The sequence below is a fragment of the Apium graveolens genome, chromosome 3, assembly GCF_009905375.1.
Source record: "Apium graveolens cultivar Ventura chromosome 3, ASM990537v1, whole genome shotgun sequence".
Classification (NCBI taxonomy): Eukaryota; Viridiplantae; Streptophyta; class Magnoliopsida; order Apiales; family Apiaceae; genus Apium; species Apium graveolens.
Window position 1 is genome coordinate 37,776,822 of NC_133649.1, and position 20,690 is coordinate 37,797,511.

The following is a 20,690-nucleotide window of genomic DNA, read 5'->3' on the forward strand; positions in this document are numbered from 1 at the left end:
CACGTTTTAAAATACAAACGCCTACATTATAATTAACTGATAAAAATAACAATACACAGTCATGGCCTTGTATTCGGAATAATTCTCTTTTAGATTAGATGAAATCTGACAGCCTTAACTACATATAGTTGCCTTTGTCCAGCTGTACTAGTACGTTTATAAATATATACAACCCCCACTGACAGCAACCCTTAAATGTTTTATGAAACATTTGTTAAACTAGTAAACAGTCTTCTCTTTTCTTAGATTCAAAACACCCACAAAACCTGGTCCACCAGCTTGCCTCTACTCCTTCAACTACCTCATCATTAGGTTCCTTAAAGTTTGCTTTGATGCTCAACTCTTCGAACGAATCAACAAGATTCTGGAGCCTTGCAACAAACTCGATCAATAGCGATGCAAATGTTGCCAAAGACAACACACTGGCACTTTCATAAGTCTTCGACTCTTCTTGGTTAGAAGCTGCAGAATTGTTTTTACCGAAGCTTTCGCTAGTATTGGATTTGTCATCTATGTTAGATTTGCTGAAATCCCAGTTCCCTTGGAGTGAGCTCAGATCTAGAACAGTTTCACTGCGAGATTTATATTCTGGAAATCTTTTTTCGTCACTATCTGTTGTTAGAAAATCTTGAGGATCCTCTAGTACTATTGCTGGTTTTCCAATTTCCCAGCTTTCTGAATTGACAAGAAGGTATGATTTTTGATCAATCTTTTTTTGCAAGTTCTCCGCTGCTTCGTGCACTTCATCAAGTATATCCACGGTTCCTAACTTCTCCATCTTTTTTAATTTGTTCCCAATCTCACGTAATACTTTGGCACCAGCAGTACCTGTCTTCTGCAGTTCCTCGCGAAAAACTAGTCTTCTCTCAGCTGGAGCCTATATAAAATTAAGTATAATAATGTGATGACCCCATAAAAGAGAAATAATACAAGTTACAACGAAGTTAATAAACATCCTATAAAGTAAATAGATTGACACATGAAAGGAAAATATTGCAAGTAGAACAATATCATGTGTCGTGGCTTTGCATATCAAACGACAGTACATACCTTATTATTAACTCATTTAGACAATATATAAGATAAGTGGTACAAATTAAAAAATTAAGGAGTTCTTATAAATATACCATCAATATCATTTTTTATCTAAAAATATGTTTTTTTAAGCAGTCACAAAAATATGATGTTTTAAGGTTTATTTTAAAAAATATGATTTGCAACTTTGCAACCTATAATGCAACTTTATTTCAATTTTTTGATAGTTCATTTTAAAGTTGATTTACGTTGCATTAGTTGCAATTTAGAGGATTCAGGTTGTTTGATGCAACTTTATAAAAACCCAAAAGTCAATCAAATGCATAACACCGCCAAAACAACTCTGTAACAAAAAGTCAACCCAAATGTACAAAGATAAGCAAAGCAAAATCAACTTTGTGCAACTTATTTCTTTGTGACACTCCACCAAACAATTTGTAGGCGTTCCGAAATCCATACAAAAGTGATGATGCTAACTAGAAAACTTACCGCAATGAGCCATATCACATATCAACGCCAAAATTAACCAAATGATGAAGCAACAATACTCGTCGGAATCAATAAAAATGCAACATTCTAGATCTACGTACAAAAACTATGTTACCCGGACTCTTCAGTTTTGCCCTCATACCCGTGTCGAGCCATCATACCCGTGTCGAGCCATCATACACGTGTCGAGTGGATATGACATGGGTGTGCGTATGGGATCTGAGTCGGATTCTTCATATATCAAAACCGGACAATTTGACTTCAAGAAATCTAGTTCAAAATGATTTGCAAGGCCTCACAACAACTTAATTCTCAATAAGAATGTTAAGAGATTACTATTACCATGTTATCCTTTCAATTTATGCTATAAATATACCATAAACAGTTATGTAGGTGTTTTCTTTATTTGTTAGAGAACATTAATTTAGAAATGTGAAGTATAAAAAGTAGGTATAATTTCACTTATGTGAAGGTTATATACCGAATCCCCGCACCCGTATCCAATTTCGGATCCATATCCATGAATCCTAATTTTTTAATAACCAAGAGTCTAACACTTGTATCCGCACCCGTGTCCGACCCCCGTACCCGAGTCCGGGTAACTTAGTACATAAATATGTGTGTGTCTATACACACGCACATATAGTTATATACACATCAATGGAAACAGAGAGATTATAAGCGCATTATATGAAAATATATGAATATAACAAAGATTAGAAGTATGAAAGAAATTGTTGACGGAGAAATTTGGGAACAACAAAACTTGAGGTTAGTAGCCGGAAACAAGATCTGAGATGGCGGTTCTTTGTCGAAAACATGAACAGTAGTCGGTGGATCCGATGAACAGTAGTCGTCGGAAAAGATGAACAGTGTTTGGCGGTGTTGATTATTGGGGGCTGAGATTGCTTGAGGTTAGTGGTGGCTCCTTTGCGCTCTCGCTTATTCCCCTTACACAATGTGCCTACGTACCCCTATTTATAGGGGATCAAGCCCACGTAGTTCTTGAAGAACAAGAAACCTAATGAGCTTAGATTTCTTATCCCGAGGCCCAATGGGAAGCCCACTGGAAACCGTCTTCTACTAGTTTTAGGAATGTCCGCCGATGAGACCCCACCACAAAGGCCCAAGGCTCGTCCACGGCTTCGAGACTTCACGGATGAGGCATCTCCCAGGCCAAGGATAACACTCCGCTACCAGCTGTTTCTCTAATCTGTGGACGCAGGTATAGCCGTGGTTCACCCCAAATGTTGGACGCATTCTTGTCCCCCGATAAGGAGCCCCTACCAGATTACAGGACAAGTGATCCCAAGCTTTTGGGTGCAAAGTGCAGGATACTCCAAAGTCTCCCCACGAGGACACCCGTTGACTACAGAGACAGAGCTCCCAAAGCACACACCAGCTTTCACCCCACATCCCCAATGAGGACACCCATTGACTACAGGAGGAGGCCTTCAGTCCAGGCATACCCCTGGAGGTCTCTGACCACGGACACCGCCTTTCCTGTAGATATGCTACAGGAAGGAGTTCTTCAATAGAGTACCCGCATCAAATAGGTTAGTAATAACATTCTCCATCTTCCTTGAGTCTTCCAGAGAATCCATCCAAGCAGCACATAAAAGCTATATTTATATGTCAAGTAAAAGTTGAGGGCGCGCCCTGACATCTCTGTATGTTGGCGCTGCCCTGTGTTACCAGCCTTTGGTCTCTTCTTATATCATTCTACATCATAGGGCGCGCCCTAAACTATTCATCTTTAGGGCTCACTTCAATTATGTCTAAATCAAGCAAGTCTGCCAAAGCAATCATTTTCAAACAACCCGTCCAAAGAGTCTTCCTTGCTCAAGGCGCGCCCTAAGGCTCACTACACTACAGGTTTTAATTAAGAAAATTTTCTCCTCCTTCTCAATAACTGGGCGCGCCTCCTCCGCCTGTTGGAGGGCGCGCCTTTAAAGCATGATAACCACAACTGTCAATCAGCTATTCAATCAATGGGGCGCGTTCTTAGGGCGCGCCTTCTATTTATGGAAAGTCAATCTTATCTTCTTCCTAGATTTCAGGCGCTTCTCTTTTAATTCTGCTCATTTTATTAATCTTAATCTAAATATTGTTTATACCAATTTTTGGGCATAACAACTACCCCCAAATTCCATATGCTATTGAAAATGGGATTGGAATTTTTTTCTTCACCTTTATTAGAATTTGTATAAACAAATCTTCCAATACTTTTTACAGGACGCGCCTTAAACAGAGCGTGCCTTCCAATTTTTCTTTACGGCTTCAATGGTGCCATAATAACGAAATAGGGCGCGCCTTCAAGAGGGCGCATCCTAGAAGTTCAAACGGTTTAAAAACAGTTCCCCTGATTACTAGGGATTCGCGATGGATGTGACTGATTTTGACAGCTGTCATTTTCAACTATAAATACCAGTTACACCCTTTCTTTTTACTTTTCACTTTTACTCTCTCTCCTACTTTACCCTTCTCCAAAACTTATCATACCGGCGAAAAGAAGCTTTGTCTGGGATCAGCTTTCTCCGCTGCCATTTCTTAAATCTGTTCTAGCCAACTTATTCTCCATTCGAAAAGGTACAAAAAACTTCTTGCATCTCTGAATTTTGTTAAGTAAATCACATTGCATGTCGCATTACCTTTTCATCTCCCATTTCTGTTCTTGATGATGTGCATAAAATAATGTATGTATCTGTGTATGTATATGTGTAGTCTCGAATTTTGCTATTTTAGATCCAAAATCATTGGGTCTAACTTTTAAATTTGTGTTTTTGAGAATATCAATCGTTAATTACAATTTGCACCTGACCATCTGTGCCCTTAGAATCCACCAGCAACTTAGGACGCGCCCTATCTTTGGCTTATAACCTGTTCATGACCAGAATAGGGCGCGCCTGTTGTAATAAAAAGACTTTTAATAATAGGCTAAGATTTTCTTGATGGCGCGCCCCTTGTTAGAAGGCTTATTTTAAAAGGGAGCTGATATAGATCATAGAAAATACTCTTCTCTTACACCCCCCACCTATCTATCCCATTTTCTTTACACTTTTGTATCTCATTCTTTCGTATGGGGCGCGCCCTCAACATTTCTTTCGGTTTTCTTGACAGCTGGAAGACGAGGGCGCGTCCTCTCCTTTTCACCCTTTCAAGAATTTTCTTACCAATTTGGGGATTTATTCGCCCCCAAATATTTACTTCGATCCTCAACCTCCAAACGCCCACCACACTCCTGAATTTCTGAACCGGGTGGCGCGCCTTCTTCAGGATTCCAAAGAGGGTACCTTGATGGCCGATTCCTCAGATAATTCGTCCACGGACAATATTCTTTTATCTCGTAGGCAAGGCAAGCAGAAGCTGGTCCAAAAGAATAGATCCCCAATCCCAGATAGGACAGAACTGGACGATGATGATTGGTTCGAGAGTTTGAATGCTGATAGATATAGGGGTATTGAGAGGGGCGTCAACGTAGGTGCGGGACCCTCTAAAGTATCCTACAGGACTGTATCTCCAAGTCCGTCTCCCCAACAAACAGAGGGCGCGCCCAAGTCCCCCGTTTCTGAGGGCGCGCCTGAAGCGAGTGCGTCCCCTCTTCGCAATGAGGAAAATTTCTTTGATGAGGACTCCTTCCAATTTTCCATCTCTCCTGAACCTTCTCCAATCCCTTTCCACCACTGGGAAGTTTCTGATAGTGAATTAGATTTTGACTGGGATGAATTTGAACCATGTACCGAAGCTATGAAGAAGCGTTTCAGGAAGGAGCATGGGAAGCTTTTCTGTGTGGGCCTGTCTTCAGCCTGTTCAGATGAGCAACTAGGATGGCTCATGGAGTTTTACGATATGGAAGGCATATGGGCGCGGCCTTTGAGCATGATGCGGCCCCATATCTTTAATTATGGGAGGAACTTTAAAATCCCCAGAATGGTGACCAGCCCCAAGCTAGTATCTTTAGGTATAGGCGCGCCCTTACACCCCTACCTCAGGGAAGTGATAGAACTGTATGATGTTGCTCCACTTCAACTATCTCCCAACAGCTACAAGTTTATCCTGGCTCTGTTTATCCTCTATATGGACTTGGGCTTTCCTCAACCGTCAATGGCAGAAGTTGCTTATTTTTTCAATCTAAGGAAATCTGATCATGGGTACTACTATCTGGTGGTGGACAAGCAACATAACAAGAAGGGTTTTTCCTCTGGCAAGCTTAGCCATGAGAAAGGTTGGAAAGAAAACTTCTTTTACCTTTATGACGTTCCCAGAATAAGGATTAAAATTCAACAAGTCACCAAGTAAGGGCGCGCCCTTTTGTCTTTTCCCTTGTGTTATTTTTACATTTTTTTTTCTCATCCTTATACTTTTTCAGACAGACCAGCTTCAAAACCCCTTAAAGGCGAGCCCAAAAAACGAGCTGAAGCCCTCCTTAGAGTGGCTTCTGACAGGTGGAACTTAAAAACCTTAGTCACTCGATCCAACTTGATGCGAGTAGGGATCCTTTCTGACCAAGTAGGAGTGAAGTGCAAATACGTAAAATTTAGGAAGGGTGCTCCTGTTTCTCGTGTTATTGACTTAGACAGCGAAGAAGCTGAAGAAGAAGAGGAAACAGAGGATGGCTCCCTACAAGACCAAGATCCTTCAGGTTCATTCACTGTAGAATATAAAGGCGCGCCTTTTCACTATTGGCGCGTCTTACTTCTTTTTTGTTAACTCTCCATTGTCATACTGGATAGAAAAACTTTCGTTCATTTATTCTTCTTGCGTCTTTAAGGCGCGCCCTGTTACTCTAGGCGTAGTATTTTACTCATGTTTATCAATGTTGTCTCTATCAATTGCTTCTATTTGTTGCATTATTCAACATATTTGACTGTCATGTCTAACTAATATGTCTTTATGTCTTGTGCAGAAATGGCTCCTCCAAGAATCCCCAAGTCTTTTGGGGCGCGCCCTGGTGATAAGCCTAGGCCCAAATCGAAGAAGGATGCTCCTGCTGCACAGGCATCTGTTCCAACTTCTGCCTCCATCCCTCAAACTGCACCTGCTCAAAAGAGGCCCATCATTGACCTCACAGAAAAGCAGGGCGCGCCTAAGAGGCAAAGAGCAGAGGGCGCGCCTTCCGTCTCTTCTGCTGCCTTGAACGCTCTTGGCCCCATGGGTTCCCTTCATGTTTCAGATGAAGAAGTGGAGCAATGGCAAGCCATGGATTTGGGAGATGCAGCTCGTGCTTCAATAAAGGCATCTTGCCAATTGTTTATCCACTCCATTCGAGTGGTGGATAAGCTACTGGAAGAGGGGGCGCGCCTGGAGAGGCTGCAGGGGGACAACAATATTTTGAGGAACACCCTCAAAGACAAAGACTTTCTGCATGCCAAAGACATTAAAGCTAAGGATTCTGAAATCTCTTTTCTCAAGGATGAGGTGGCCAATCTTACTTCCCAGCTAGAGATTGCCAACAAAAAGGCTACCTCTCTCCACACTGAGCTGGGTGCAGCTAACTTGAGAATTGAATATCTGGAGGAGCAACAAAAACTAGGCTGGCCTGATGAAAAGAGGGAAATATCTGATGAGGCATTTGCCAATGGTTTTCACTTCTACAGAGTGGGTTTTGTGGCCAATGATCCTGACTACTCCTTTGAGAAGTTTGGGGAGGAGACTGTTGCTGAGATTGTGGAATTCAAAAAAGAGCATGCTGCTGAGATCAGGGCGAGGAGGATAGAACTTGGGTTGGAAGAAGAAGAAGAAGCGGAGGGCGCGCCACAAGAGGAAGTCTCCAAGGACGCGCCTGAAGTTGATCCAACTGTCCCTCTTCAATCTATTCCCCCAACGGACCAGTCCCAAGGCGCGCCTTGATTATTTACTGCTTTAAATTTCAAATACTTATGAGGAGCCAGCCCTCTTTTGATGCTGTGCAAAGTTGTATGACTTGTTTTTCTGCTACTCTTTTATTCTTGCATGTATGACTCGTTGTTAATTTCATTTTTACTCAAAAATTTGTTAAGTCACTTTGATTTTTCCCTTGGCAATCATATGTTTCCATGGAGTATGTTACTATATGGCGCGCCCTTATAGATTTTTGTGTGATCTCAAAGTTTGTTATTGTGTTTCTTTCCATCAGTACCTTTGTCATATTTTAATTGACTTATTGGTCCAATAGGCGCGCCTTATTTCGGGGAGTTTTTTCCCTTAGTCTTACTTTGCTGACCATGTGCATTTGTTTCCTTCATCTTTGTCTACTATGTCTGTCATGATCATAAAGCAGGAGTTATCAGATAGGGCGCGCCTCTTTATAGGGCGCGCCATTGATGTTTTTCAGATGAGAATTTTCATGTTAAGCAAATACAGTAACTTTTGAAGTAACTTTTCTCTTTTATTGATAACGCGCTCTAGTGGGTAAATTACACCAGTCCCATGGCTACTATACTCTATGGGGAAATTATTTGAAAAATATTTCTTCCTTCAGCTAGTTTCGAGGTTCGCAGTCATGTGTACTACCCCCGAGGCTAGGAGGAATGGAGGAATTTATTTGCTACTAGCCTATTACATAAGAATTAAAACAAGGAAACAAGGGGGACACAACCACACCCTACTGATAAAATGTTCTGCATTCCATGCTCGAGGAATAAGTTTACCATCCAGATCTTCTAAGCGATAGGTCCCTTTCCAGAGTATAGCTTTGACTTTGTACGGTCCTTCCCAATTAGCTCCAAGCATCCCGTGCTGAGCTATCTTAGTGTTAGGCATAACCTTTCGCAACACGAGGTCTCCAACCTTGAACGGTATGGGTTTTACTTTTTTATTGAAATACCTTGCGACCCTCTGTTGGTACGCAGCGAGCTTCAATTGAGCGTTTGCCCGGGCTTCATCTAACAGATCCAAGTGGAGCCTCTAGTTAACTTCTGCATTTTCCTCGACGAACGCATCTCTCCGTAGAGATCCTGCTCCTACCTCCACGGGAACCATGGCCTCATACCCGTAGGTCAGCAGAAAAGGGGTTTCACCTGTGGTCGTCCTAGGTGTCGTGTTGTAAGACCAAAGGACCATAGGCATTTCTTCTGGCCAATCCCCTTTCTTTTCTTCTAACTTTGCCTTCAAGGTATGTTTTATGATTTTGTTTATGGCTTCTGTCTGACCATTACTCTGCGGATGATAAACCGCGGCGAAGCATCTTTAAGTCTTCACAGAGCTTCCTTAACTCCTTACTATCAAATTGTTTTCCATTGTCTGAAATGAGCTTGTAAGGAATACCAAACCTGCATACTATGGAGTTGAACACAAAATCCCTTATCTTCTTTGCCGTGATCGTGGCTAGTGGCATGGCTTCTGCCCATTTGGTGAAGTAGTCCACAGCTACCACGGCGTATTTCACACCCCCCTTTGCTTTGGGTAACTCTCCAATGAGATCAATCCCCCACATGGCAAAAGGCCAAGGACTTGTTAATGAGGTAATGGTGGATGTCGGGACGTTGGAATAGTTGGCGAACCGTTGGCAACGATCACAAGCCCGGACAAAATTGAAAGCATCTTCCCTCATAGTCGGCCAGTAGTACCCTTGTCTGAGCACTTTTAATGCCAAGGAACCACCCCCCGAGTGATTGCCACAAATCCCTTCATGCACCTCTCTGAGAATATAATTTCCTTCTTCCCTGTCCACACAACGTAACAGTGGCTGGTTAAATCCTCTCTTGTATAGTACCCCGTCATACTCGACATACTTTGCAGCTTGGTACCGAAGACGTCGAGCCTGTAGTTTATCCTCCGGTACAGCCCCTGACTGAATATAGTTATAGATGGGGGTCATCCAGTTTTCTTGTGGGATTTCTTGCGTTTGAAACACCTCCACCTCTGGGATACTTGGAACTTCCTGGATTCCCAAAGGGATTTGTCCAAGTTGAACGTTGTCCATCTGTGAACCCATCTTGGTCAAAGCGTCCGCATTACTATTCTCTTCTCGCGGAACACTTTCCAGTCTAGCACTTGAAAATTTTCCCAGTAGGCGTTTTGCACATCTCATATACACCTCTGTCCGCGGTCCTCGGGCTTGGAATCCTCCGTTGACTTGATTGACAACTAATTCGGAATCACTTCGAACTATCAAATTCACGGCCCCTACCTCCAGAGCTAACTTCAGACCGTTAATCAAGGCTTCATACTCAGCATCATTGTTGGTAGCATAAAACTTGAAATGGATAGCACTCATCAAGCGGTGCCCCTCCGGAGTGATCAAGACTATCCCGGCACCTGACCCGCTGTTGTTTACGGCCCCGTCCACATGTAATGTCCACCACGGGTGGGGGAGTTCCTGCTTCTTTTCGTCCTGATGACTTTCTTGCGAGGTTGGTTCTGCCGGCACTATGGCCTTATCATCAATTTCGTCATCAAACTCAAGTACGAAATCGGCCAGCGCTTGTCCTTTGATTGCCGTGCGTGGACAATATTCCAAATCGAATTGCCCTAGCTCTATGGCCCATTTTAACATTCTTCCCGACGATTCGGGTTTATGTAAAATATGTCGGAGCGGATAAGCGGTGCGAACTTCTATTCTGTGAGCCTGAAAATACGGTCTTAGCTTTCGTGCCGCAAGAATAAGAGCGTACACTAATTTTTCCATGTTGGTATATCTGGTTTCCGCATCCAACAACCTTTTGCTTACATAGTATACAGGCCACTGGTGGCTTGCTTCTTCCTTTACCAAGACGGCACTGACGGAATATTCTGACACCGCCAAATACAGAATTAATGTTTCTCCGTCTTCTGGCTTGGCCAACATCGGCGGATTTCCCAGTTGTTCTTTGATTTTCAGAAAAGCTTCTTCACAATCAGGGGTCCACAGAAAATCCTTCCCTCTCCCTTTGATCGCTTTGAAGAATTCTTTGCACCTATCCGACGACTTTGACACAAATCGATTTAGGGCCGCGATCCTTCTTGTTAGACTCTGTACCTGTTTGACACTGGTAGGAGATTTCATGTCTAGCAGAGCTTTTATTTTTGCCGGGTTGGCCTCAATTCCCCGGTTATTGACCATGAATCCCAAGAATTTTCCCGACTCTACGCCGAACACGCACTTCTGCGGGTTTAGTTTCATCCTATATTTTCTCAGGATATGGAACATTTCAGTTAAGTCGGCGATGTGATCTTCCGCCCTTTTCGATTTCACGAGCATGTCATCCACATACACTTCCATAGTCTTCCCAATCTGCTTCTTGAACATTTTGTTTACCAACCTTTGGTAAGTGGCACCGGCGTTGATCAGACCAAATGGCATTCCGATATAGCAGTAGAGCCCTCTATCAGTGATGAAAGAGGTGTGCTCCTGGTCAGGCTCATACATAAGGATCTGGTTATACCCGGAGTATGCGTCCATGAAGCTGAGCAGGGCATGTCCCGCCGTGGCGTCGACCAACTGATCAATTCTTGGTAGGGGAAAACTATCTTTTGGGCATGCTTTATTTAGGTCGGTGAAGTCCACGTACGTTCTCCATTTGTCGTTGGGCTTTTTTACCAATACCGGATTTGCTAGCCATTCTGGGTAAAAAGATTCTCGAATTAGTCCGACGTCTAGGAGCCTTTCTACTTCTTCTGCTAGGGCTATAGCTCTCTCTCCACTTACGGCCCTTCGTTTTTGTCGAACCCCTTTATGCTTGGGGTCGATATTCAATCGGTGGCACATTATTTCTGGATCAATCCCCACCATATCAGAATGGCTCCATGCAAATACATCAAGGTTTGCCAACAGAAATATTGAAAGACCTTCCTTTAACCTTGGTGCCAATTGGGACCCTATTCTCAGAACCTTACTCGGGTCTTTTTCATCAACGGGGATTTCGATCGTATCTTCTGCTGGCCCCATCTTTTCCGTCGGCATTGGTATCCGGGGATCCAAGTCAAGGGGGTTATAGATCTCCTGGTCTTGTAGAGAGGGTGCATCCCCTTCAGGAGGTGTGCCTTGCGTAGTAGAGTCATCAACTTTTTCAGTATGTTTTGCGGGCGAGGGTGCTCCTGCAAGAGGAATGGCATCACCCTGTTCGAGGTTTTGCAAGACATCAAATCTTCCTTTTAAACGTTCCCCATGGAAATCTGCTTGGACTATGGTATCCATCGCCTCCTCTTCTTCTTCCAACATATCAATTCTGATTGTGTCTTCCAAGTACAACATTGTCGAGGGCAACTCAGAGGGATGTTCTTCTTCTTGCTCAACATAATAGTGGACTCGGATTTCCTCGGTTGGTTGCTCAATGCTTTTCTCCCGATCCACGTCCGGAGTATCATCGGCGTGGGAGTCTTTTCTGAAACCTTTCATTGCTTGCCTGTAGCACTCCCGTGAGTCATATTGGGAACCCCTGATACTTCCCACTCCATTCGGCGTTGAAAATTTGATACTTAGGTGATGAATTGAAGGATTGACTCTCATTTCCCGCAGAAAAGGTCGTCCCAATAACACGTTGTGGGACGATTCCTGATTCAGGACCTTAAATTCGAGCATCTTTGTTACCGACAGTGGGCTTTCCCCCAGTGTACATGGGAGCCGAATTGACCCCATGACTCTAACTCCTGCACCTGAAAAACCATAGACCCACGAGTCTTCCCCCGACATATCCTGATCAGGCAGTCCCATCTTTTTGAAGGTGCTGTAATAGAGGATGTTTGCTGAGCTTCCATTGTCCACGAAGGCTCTATGGACATTCTTTGTACCGATTTGGATGGAAATAACCAACGCATCATTGTGTGGGTGATGTACCCATCGGGCATCTGTTTCTCTGAAAGTGATATCCATGGACTCACCCTTAAACACCTTGGGTGGCCGGGTTTCCACCCTATGAATATCTGTGAGAGGCCTGAACCGGGCTTCCCTAGCGTATTTTGCCAAGGCTCGGTTGCTGCATTCCATTCCGGGATCTCCCCCGTAGATTGTTCGGATACTGCCATCTCTGATAAATTTATTTTCCTCCGGGGTATCATTGTTTGTCCCGCGTGGGGCTCGTCTTTCCTCTTCCCTTGTCCTGTCATCCTTGTGCTTCCTTACTTCCTTGACTACCCATTCTCCGAGGTATCCTTCCTTGATAAGCGCTTCGATTTCGTCTTTTAAATGTCGGCACTCGTGCGTGTTATGTCCAGATGATTCATGTTATTCGCAATATTTTTTCTTGTCTTTGCTTTGCCATGATGATAAAGCTTCAGGTTTTCTAAATAGCCCTTTATTTCTGTTTACCTCGTAGATATGGTCGATAGATGCGACCAAAGGTGTGTACCGGCTTGTCCTGTAGTCATAGTTTGAGGGAGGGCTCCATCCCCTCCTTGTGCTTGCTGTATTTATCCGGTCTGGGCTTCGACTATCCCTTCGGTATCTCGGGCTTGGTGACCTATCCCTCTTCCTTCCTTTGTTTCTCTGACTCGACTGTGAGGTTGGTTGTACATCTGCCAAAGATTGTTCTATAGCTTTAAAGGATTCCGCCAAAGCGAAGACATCGCGAAGACATCTGCGAGAGTGGCCGGATCTTTCCCTTGCAAGTGCTTCCAAAAATCTGAACCAACCCTTAATCCTGCGATCAGGAAACTTTTTAAGGCTTCGTCTGACGCCCCCTTCACGCTAGTAGACTCGGCGTTGAACCTTTTGAAGTACGATGTTAAGCTTTCATTTTCTCTTTGCCTAACATTGGCAAGAGATGTGACAGAGGGAGCGTATCTCACCGCGGCTTGGAACTTAGTTAAGAACAAATTCTTCATCTGATCCCACGAGGTGATCACCTCTGGCCCGAGCTTTTGAAACCACTGCTGGGCACTTTCTCTAAAGGTTGCCGCCAAGAGACGACATCGAGCCAAGTCCGGGACTTGGTACACATCCATCTCTATATTAAAACGACCCAGGAATTCCACCGGATCTGAGTTTCCGTGGAAACGGAGATCGCTAGTAGTGTTGCGATACCCGGCCGGCAATTGTGCATCCCTTACTGCTGCCGAGAATGGGGAAGGGATTTCAGCTGTAGCCGTCACCCTGCCTTCGAGATGGTTAAGTAGCCTTTTTAGATCTCCTACATTGAAAGTTCCCACGCCGGGAATGGTCTGCATTTGAGGCTGCGGACCTTGGGGTTGCAATGGAGGTATTTCCACTTGATTCCCCCCGGGGGGGGCTTGCTGCTGGTTTGTATTATGGGCGTCTTCAGGTATTACAATTATTTCAGGATTTCGTTCTTGATTTCTCCCTTATTTCTCTTCCCTACCTTGGCCGCGGCCTCAAACCGTACCGCGATCATAGTTTTCTATATTCCTGGGATCATCATGTTCCACATAATCATAGCCATCTGCTTGGTTATTCCAGCGGGAATCAAGGTGTCCGCGGTAATTGCCACGACGGTATCCGTCTAAATATCTGTCTCGGCCTCCACCTCTTCCTTTCCATTGAGGCCTTCTCCATCGATCGTTTCCATACCCACGTCCATATCGATCCAGCGATCTGCGGGGAGGAGCTCTCTCATGATCGCGGTGCCGCTCCCGATTTTCCTGGGGATTCGGGGGCACACGCGTTGGATCGCGGTGCCGCTCCCGATTTTCCTGAGAGTTCAGGGGCACACGCGTTGTATCATGGGGCGTCACATCTCCGCGATCAGCTTCTCTCTGCCATTCAAGTAACACCATTCTCAAATCGCCATCGCCCAAGCGAATCCCCAAGCGATCTTTCAGAGCTGCGAAGCCTCGTGGCTGATTCTCCGGCATTGACTCCGCCTGCCGGCGTTCCTCGAGACTACGTCCAGAGCGGTGCGGATGGGTGGCTCCCCGATTATCTGTTCGCAAAATTTCCCGTCCATCAGCATCTTCTTCCACTAGCTCAACGATCGGGGACGTGTCATTAGAATAGTCCAAGCGTCGCGGGGTTATCGGCACACGCCCTCTTTCAGTGTGGCCATGGCCGGTCGAGACATCCCTATCTGTCATGGGTGCTTTTCCAGGCGCCTAAGCCGCTCGGTTGTGGCGAAGACCCCTCCTGCCCTTGCGCCGTTCCACGGTGCTTAACCTTGAATCGAAACCATTCAAATCGTCGCCCATGCGATACAGTTGTTCCAACAAGTCGGCGTTGCTGATGAGCACAGGCGGCTGTCCTCCAACGTCCGGTGTGGGACGGTCAGTCATTGGCGGAACGTATGGTTCATATTCACAGCCATGATCGGAATCTTCTTCAGAACTTCCATCGTAAAAACCTTCATCGTGATATTGAGACATCCTTCCTCCCAGATGTAGATCTTGTTCGACCCCTCCTTCTAGCGCCAATTTGTTGACGGAGGAATTTGGGAACAACAAAACTTGAGGTTAGTAGCCGGAAACAAGATCTGTGATGGCGGTTCTTTGTCGGAAACGTGAACAGTAGTCAGTGGATCCGATGAACAGTATTCGTCGGAAAAGATGAACAGTGTTTGGTGGTGTTGATTATTGGGGGCTGAGATTGCTTAGGGTTAGTGGTGGCTCCTTTGCGCTCTCGCTTCTTCCCCTTACAATGTGCCTACGTACCCCTATTTATAGGGGATCAAGCCCACGTAGTTCTTGGAGAACAAGAAACCTAATGAGCTTAGATTTCTTATCCCGAGACCCAATGGGAAGCCCACTGGAAACCGTCTTCTACTAGCTTTAGGAATGTCCGCCAATGAGGCCCAACCACAAAGGCCCAAGGCTCGTCCACGGCTTCGAGACTTCACGGATGAGGCATCTCCCTGGCCAAGGATAACCCTCCGCTACCAGCTGTTTCTCTAATCTGTGGACGCAGGTATAGCCGTGGTTCACCCCAAATGTTGGACGCATCCTTGTCCCCCGATAAGGAGCCCCTACCAGATTACAGGACAAGTGATCCCAAGCTTTTGGGTGCAAAGTGCAGGATACTCCAAAGTCTCCCAACGAGGACACCCGTTGACTACAGAGACAGAGCTCCCAAAGCACACACCAGCTTTCACCCCACATCCCCAATGAGGACACCCATTGACTACAGGAGGAGGCCTTCAGTCCAGGCATACCCCTGGAGGTCTCTGACCACGGACACTGCCTTTCCTGTAGATATGCTACAGGAAGGAGTTTTTCAATAGAGTACCTGCATCAAATAGGTTAGTAATAACATTCTCCATCTTCCTTGAGTCTTCCAGAGAATCCATCCAAGCAGCACATAAAAGCTATATTTATATGTCAAGTAAAAGTTGAGGGCGCGCCCTGACATCTCTGTATGTTGGCGCCGCCTTGTGTTACCAGCCTTTGGTCTCTTCTTATATCATTCTACATCATAGGGCGCGCCCTAAACTATTCATCTTTAGGGCTCGCTTCAATTCTGTCTAAATCAAGCAAGTCTGCCAAAGCAATCATATCCAAACAACCCGTCCAAAGAGTCTTCCTTGCTCAAGGCGCGCCCTAAGGCTCACTACACTACAGGTTTCAATTAAGAAAATTCTCTCCTCCTTCTCAATAACTGGGCGCGCCTCCTCCGCCTGTTGGAGCGCGCCTTTAAAGCATGATAACCACAACTGTCAATCAGCTATTCAATCAATGGGGCGCGTTCTTAGGGCGCGCCTTCTATTTATGGAAAGTCAATCTTATCTTCTTCCTAGATTTCAGGCACTTCTCTTTTAATTCTGATCATTTTATTAATCTTAATCTAAATATTGTTTATACCAATTTTTGGGCATAACAAAAATGATGGATGAATTGATAGTAGTCAAACATATGCGGCCGTGGGCCAATTTACATTTCTTTCTACATTCCATGACAAAGAAATAAAGGAAAAAGAAGTGTTGTGGATACATGTAATACTATCTTTAGAAATAAAAAAGTTAAAAACCGAACAGAAAGAGGAACACCGTATTTTAGCAATTAAGACAAGAAAAGAATCATATATTGTGCAATTTCCCAAATATTAACTGGGTAGATTTTATACCTTCGAAATTTAAAAAGTATACCATATCAACTGAATTCATATTCTTATGCTACTTCCTTAAGAATCAGTAGAAATCCACGTCCTGTAGTAGTGTATAGTTCCTACAAATTTAGATTTTTGAGCCACAGAACTATTTAGAATGGAGTTCAACAGAATTTTAGGTGAGAAAAATTTTTGGTGCCATTTAAATGGACTCAAAGTATAGAATATAGATTATGTTCAGACAACTTTGACTGTCATTCACTAGTCTCTTAATTTTTCACACATCGCATATCGAGTGCATCATCCATTTATTAAGGAACATCTATCTAAAGAAATAACAAATAAAACTAAAAAGTATGTAACCTGTATTTCCGAGAGTATACATCCATGCAATGCCATGACCATGAATGCACAATGCCTTAACGAGCCACCCACTTTGACATAATTTTTCCAGGGGTATTTAAGCATATTGTAAGGACCATGAGGCGGCTCCCAAATAGCAAAGCCCAGCTGCAAATATGTATGATTTTATTAAAGAAAAATATAAACGTGCAACTTAAAGTTCAATCAGCAGATAATTACCAGAGCATCCTCTTGGCTGGTAGATTCTACAGCTGATCGGTAGCCACTGTACACTGGATCGTCAGACGCTTGGTAAGTAAGAATTTTTGAAGGGATCCTCTTGTATTCAATACAATGAAGATATCCACTGATACAGCCTGAGAAGAAGATTAAAAAATTAGTAAAAGTCCCTAGCCAAATTAGATACCAATCCGTACATATGGCATAATTTACAGCGTTGTTTACTACTGTACTAGTGTACTAGCTCATCAGGGTATAATTTACTTCACAAAAAGCAAAATACAAATTTGGCATAAGCACTAAAGCTTTTTAGAAAATTGCTTTTCCACCAAATGTAAGATATAGTTAAGTGTCTATTAACCTTCCAAAGAGTCAGCAACACGTGTAAAGTTTTTTGCTACCAAATTGTGTAGATCCTCCCCAGCCCAAATAGGGTATATGCAGATATTAACCGCCAAACTGACGCCAGCCCCCAGTGCGATGAGCAAGAAGCGGGTTATTGCTGTATGTAAAAAATCTCCCTTTTGATAGCCGGACACCATAATGAAACAATACGTCAACAAGAAGACACGGAAACCATATTCATACGGCTTGAATGTGGGATACAGTTTTGCGTAAGTGGCGCAAAAACCTTATAAGGAAAAAATCACATGTACAAAAAGTCAAAAACTACACTTGATGAAAAAATAATTTAATAAAAAAACAAGTGACATTGGAGAAAAAGAAAAAGCCTGAAACAATCTTTACCTGTAATAAATACGCTGACAATAACAACAGATTCTTCCCAGTCTCCCGCCAATTGACATAACTGTGCCGTCCCAAGAGCAAGACCCCCAGCTGATAGTGTCCCCAGTCCACGATTAAATCCTTTGCTTAATGTGGCTCCTGCAAGAGAACATAGCCACACATGTTAGAGAAGAGATACATTGTTTGGATGCATAATCTCAGGATTAACCAACATAAAATGCTAAATTGAAACAAATGTGCAAATTATGAACAACCAAACCTACTATATCTTCCAAATGCTATATACAAGTTCTGGGATTTATAATCTTAAACAAACAGCTGTTAATAAGAATGGATTAAAAAATACATACAGTAGTCCCGCTAGTTCAAATTATTTTTGAAAAAAAAGGGCTTCGGAGTGAGTAAAAGAACTGAAACAGAAATACGATATACATGTCAATTTCACCTTCTAAGTCCTAACACTTCACGATTCCCGTGAGTTGATAACCAAACAATTAATGATCCAGTCAATCATAAACAATGCTGATTGCAACGAATCATCAACAATACGTTTTCAAGATAATTCCACATACAATACCGTAAAACAACAAAAGGGACATAACAAAATCCATCATGACACACAAAATCATTCAAGCCACAATTCTCCAATCAATTTACATCAACAAACAACAATACTGATCAAACAAGCAACACATACATAACATAATCAAAACACAAAAAACCAAGAAAAGGGTATCAAGACATACCAATACTGAACTCAAACACAACAACAACAGTAAGAATAGCCCAAACAGAGTGAAAACTAAGTTCTTTAATGGGTTCTTTCCAGAAAATCAAGAAAGAAATAAGCACCAAAGCCAAGCCCATTTTAGCAGAAAACACAATCTTTCTCGGGTCAGTCCGACCCATCTCAAAACCTTTAACAACAACATCTTTCAAATTGTTCCAAAAGATAGCAACTTTTTCACTAAAAAAGGCCTTATCTTCTTGTTCAAGATTGGTGTTAATATAAAGCTCAGAAGAGCCTTTTTTACCACCAGATAACAATTTGACAAGCTCTCTTTTTTCTGCAAAAGTGTATCTAAAAGACCCTAATTTAGCTGCCATAACTACAGTTTACCACTAAAAACAACCCCCCAAATAGATACAACAATGTGTCAGATTAAAAACTCATATATGTTTAAATAATTTTAATATATTAATAAAATATGTGAATTGATTTACATATAGAACACAAATTCTAAATCTTTTTATACCCGTACAGTCAGTCGTACGTAGGTCCTAGAGCGGAGACATATTATAGATAGGAATTAGGATTTTATTCTGCGTGAAAGGGATCGGTATAGAATATTAATGAATTTTTTTAAGTGAACTAGTGTATTTAGTCAAAAGAATTTAGAATTCAAAAATATATATTGGTATTAAATAAGTATTTTACTGAAAATTAAAGATAATTTGATAATAATTAACAGAAAAATTATTTTTTAAGTTACATAAAATTTATTCAAAATTAATAATTACTATACACACATCCGTACCACAAGCCCACTTTTTATTTACCTAAACAGAGGTACAAGAACTCGTATATTACATCAATCTTTTGTTGAATTCAACAAAATGAAATTATCTCATAATGGACCCCAGGGACAAGTATTCCCTTATTTACTAATATCTCCGTCCAGGTTATATACATTCACTATTTGTACGTATTTCGATACTCTAATAATGTATAGTTTTATAATAGATTTTTTTAAAAAGGAAATTGAATAAAAATTTAAACATAAAATTTTATTCAGAAAAAAAATATTTAAAAAAAATTAAAATTATATTTTAAATGAACATTAAAAAGCGTGTCAAAAAATAATGTATAAAATTTAATGGAAGAGAGGAGTAGATATAACTTTTGCGTTCAACATAACTAAATTTTACGTATACAAGGATCCCAAAATCAATAATTTACCAAGTCGGAGCTTGTGGCAATGAATTGTTTTCAATATTGAAAGCTACCAACCCTAAATATTATTATTGCACTGCTTAGCATTGGATTGCTAATTAAGGATGTCTATTCAAGAGGAACAACCTTCAATCGAGTAATGTATGAGTGAGCTAATACCTACTAACTACACGATCGGACTTGCCAAGGATAGCTGCATTCTTGGGCTTTCCCGAAGGACCTAATAAGAGCTCTTGAAGTAAAACTACAAATATAACAATGTAGAATGTGATATTCACGGCTAACAATTTTTATTAGTCTAAAAATTTCACAAGGTTCGGGACACAAACTTAATATAACAAGATAAGTTTATTTTGAATGCCTCATTTTCAAGTAAAATCAAATGGGTTGAATTCTAGAAATTCATCCCAACTCATGTTAAAGTTAAAAGGATACTTACCCCTTACTCCCGAGTTTTAAAAAGGGTGGAAAGAAAGTGAAAGGTAAGTAAATAGTTTCACTTTCATTCCTAATCGTACTCCCGAGTTTTTAAAAGAAACAAAAACAAGTGGTCATGAATGTAAATTTTAGATACTTTACCTCCAAAACTTTCATCTCATTTTTGGGATGAAACTACTTTACCTCCCTATCACTTACTTCATTCCCTAATAGAAACTCGGGAGCAAGGCCTTAGTATTAGACTTGATAATGATGCATGTATAATGCTATATGTTGATCTCCCCGTGGTAAGACTTACCATTTCCTGATGCATTAAAGAAAATTGGACTAACTTGTGAGCGCTTCCAATTATCAGAAGAGAACAGGAAAGCAGTAAGAACTTTGATTCCGTTGTTAGCTTCAAGGTTTCTGATGATGAAATAACAGAATGGGATTAACTCAATGCATCAGAATGATTCAACAAGATCAATCTGAGATTAACGTATTTCAGGAGATAAGGTTTGGGGTTTAATGTACATCTTTGTTTGACTGGATTTAAACCTCATCTTCAACAACCTTATC

General features: G+C 42.2%; 2 protein-coding genes across 3 annotated transcripts; one reads left to right on the forward strand and one right to left on the reverse strand.

The window, feature by feature from the left end:
- Positions 1 to 4: 4 nt before the first annotated feature.
- Positions 5 to 18,915, reverse strand: LOC141712145 (aluminum-activated malate transporter 9-like). Its single transcript, XM_074514964.1, has 6 exons — positions 18,484 to 18,915; positions 17,738 to 17,875; positions 17,352 to 17,621; positions 16,991 to 17,127; positions 16,772 to 16,918; positions 5 to 877 (listed from the first exon to the last, which is right to left on the reverse strand). The coding sequence occupies exons 1-6, from the start codon at positions 18,842 to 18,844 to the stop codon at positions 215 to 217; spliced, it is 1,716 nt and encodes a 571-aa protein (XP_074371065.1). The 5' UTR covers positions 18,845 to 18,915; the 3' UTR covers positions 5 to 214.
- On the forward strand, positions 552 to 8,047 carry LOC141712146 (uncharacterized). 2 transcript variants are annotated; one of them, XM_074514966.1, is made up of 2 exons: positions 552 to 691; positions 6,431 to 7,541. In XM_074514966.1, the coding sequence occupies exon 2, from the start codon at positions 6,433 to 6,435 to the stop codon at positions 7,372 to 7,374; it is 942 nt and encodes a 313-aa protein (XP_074371067.1). In that variant the 5' UTR covers positions 552 to 691; positions 6,431 to 6,432; the 3' UTR covers positions 7,375 to 7,541. The 2 variants fall into 2 exon arrangements, with proteins under 2 accessions (XP_074371067.1, XP_074371066.1); XM_074514965.1 differs by lacking the exon at positions 552 to 691 and adding an exon at positions 5,456 to 6,166 and having other exon boundaries at positions 6,431 to 8,047.
- Positions 18,916 to 20,690: the final 1,775 nt, after the last annotated feature.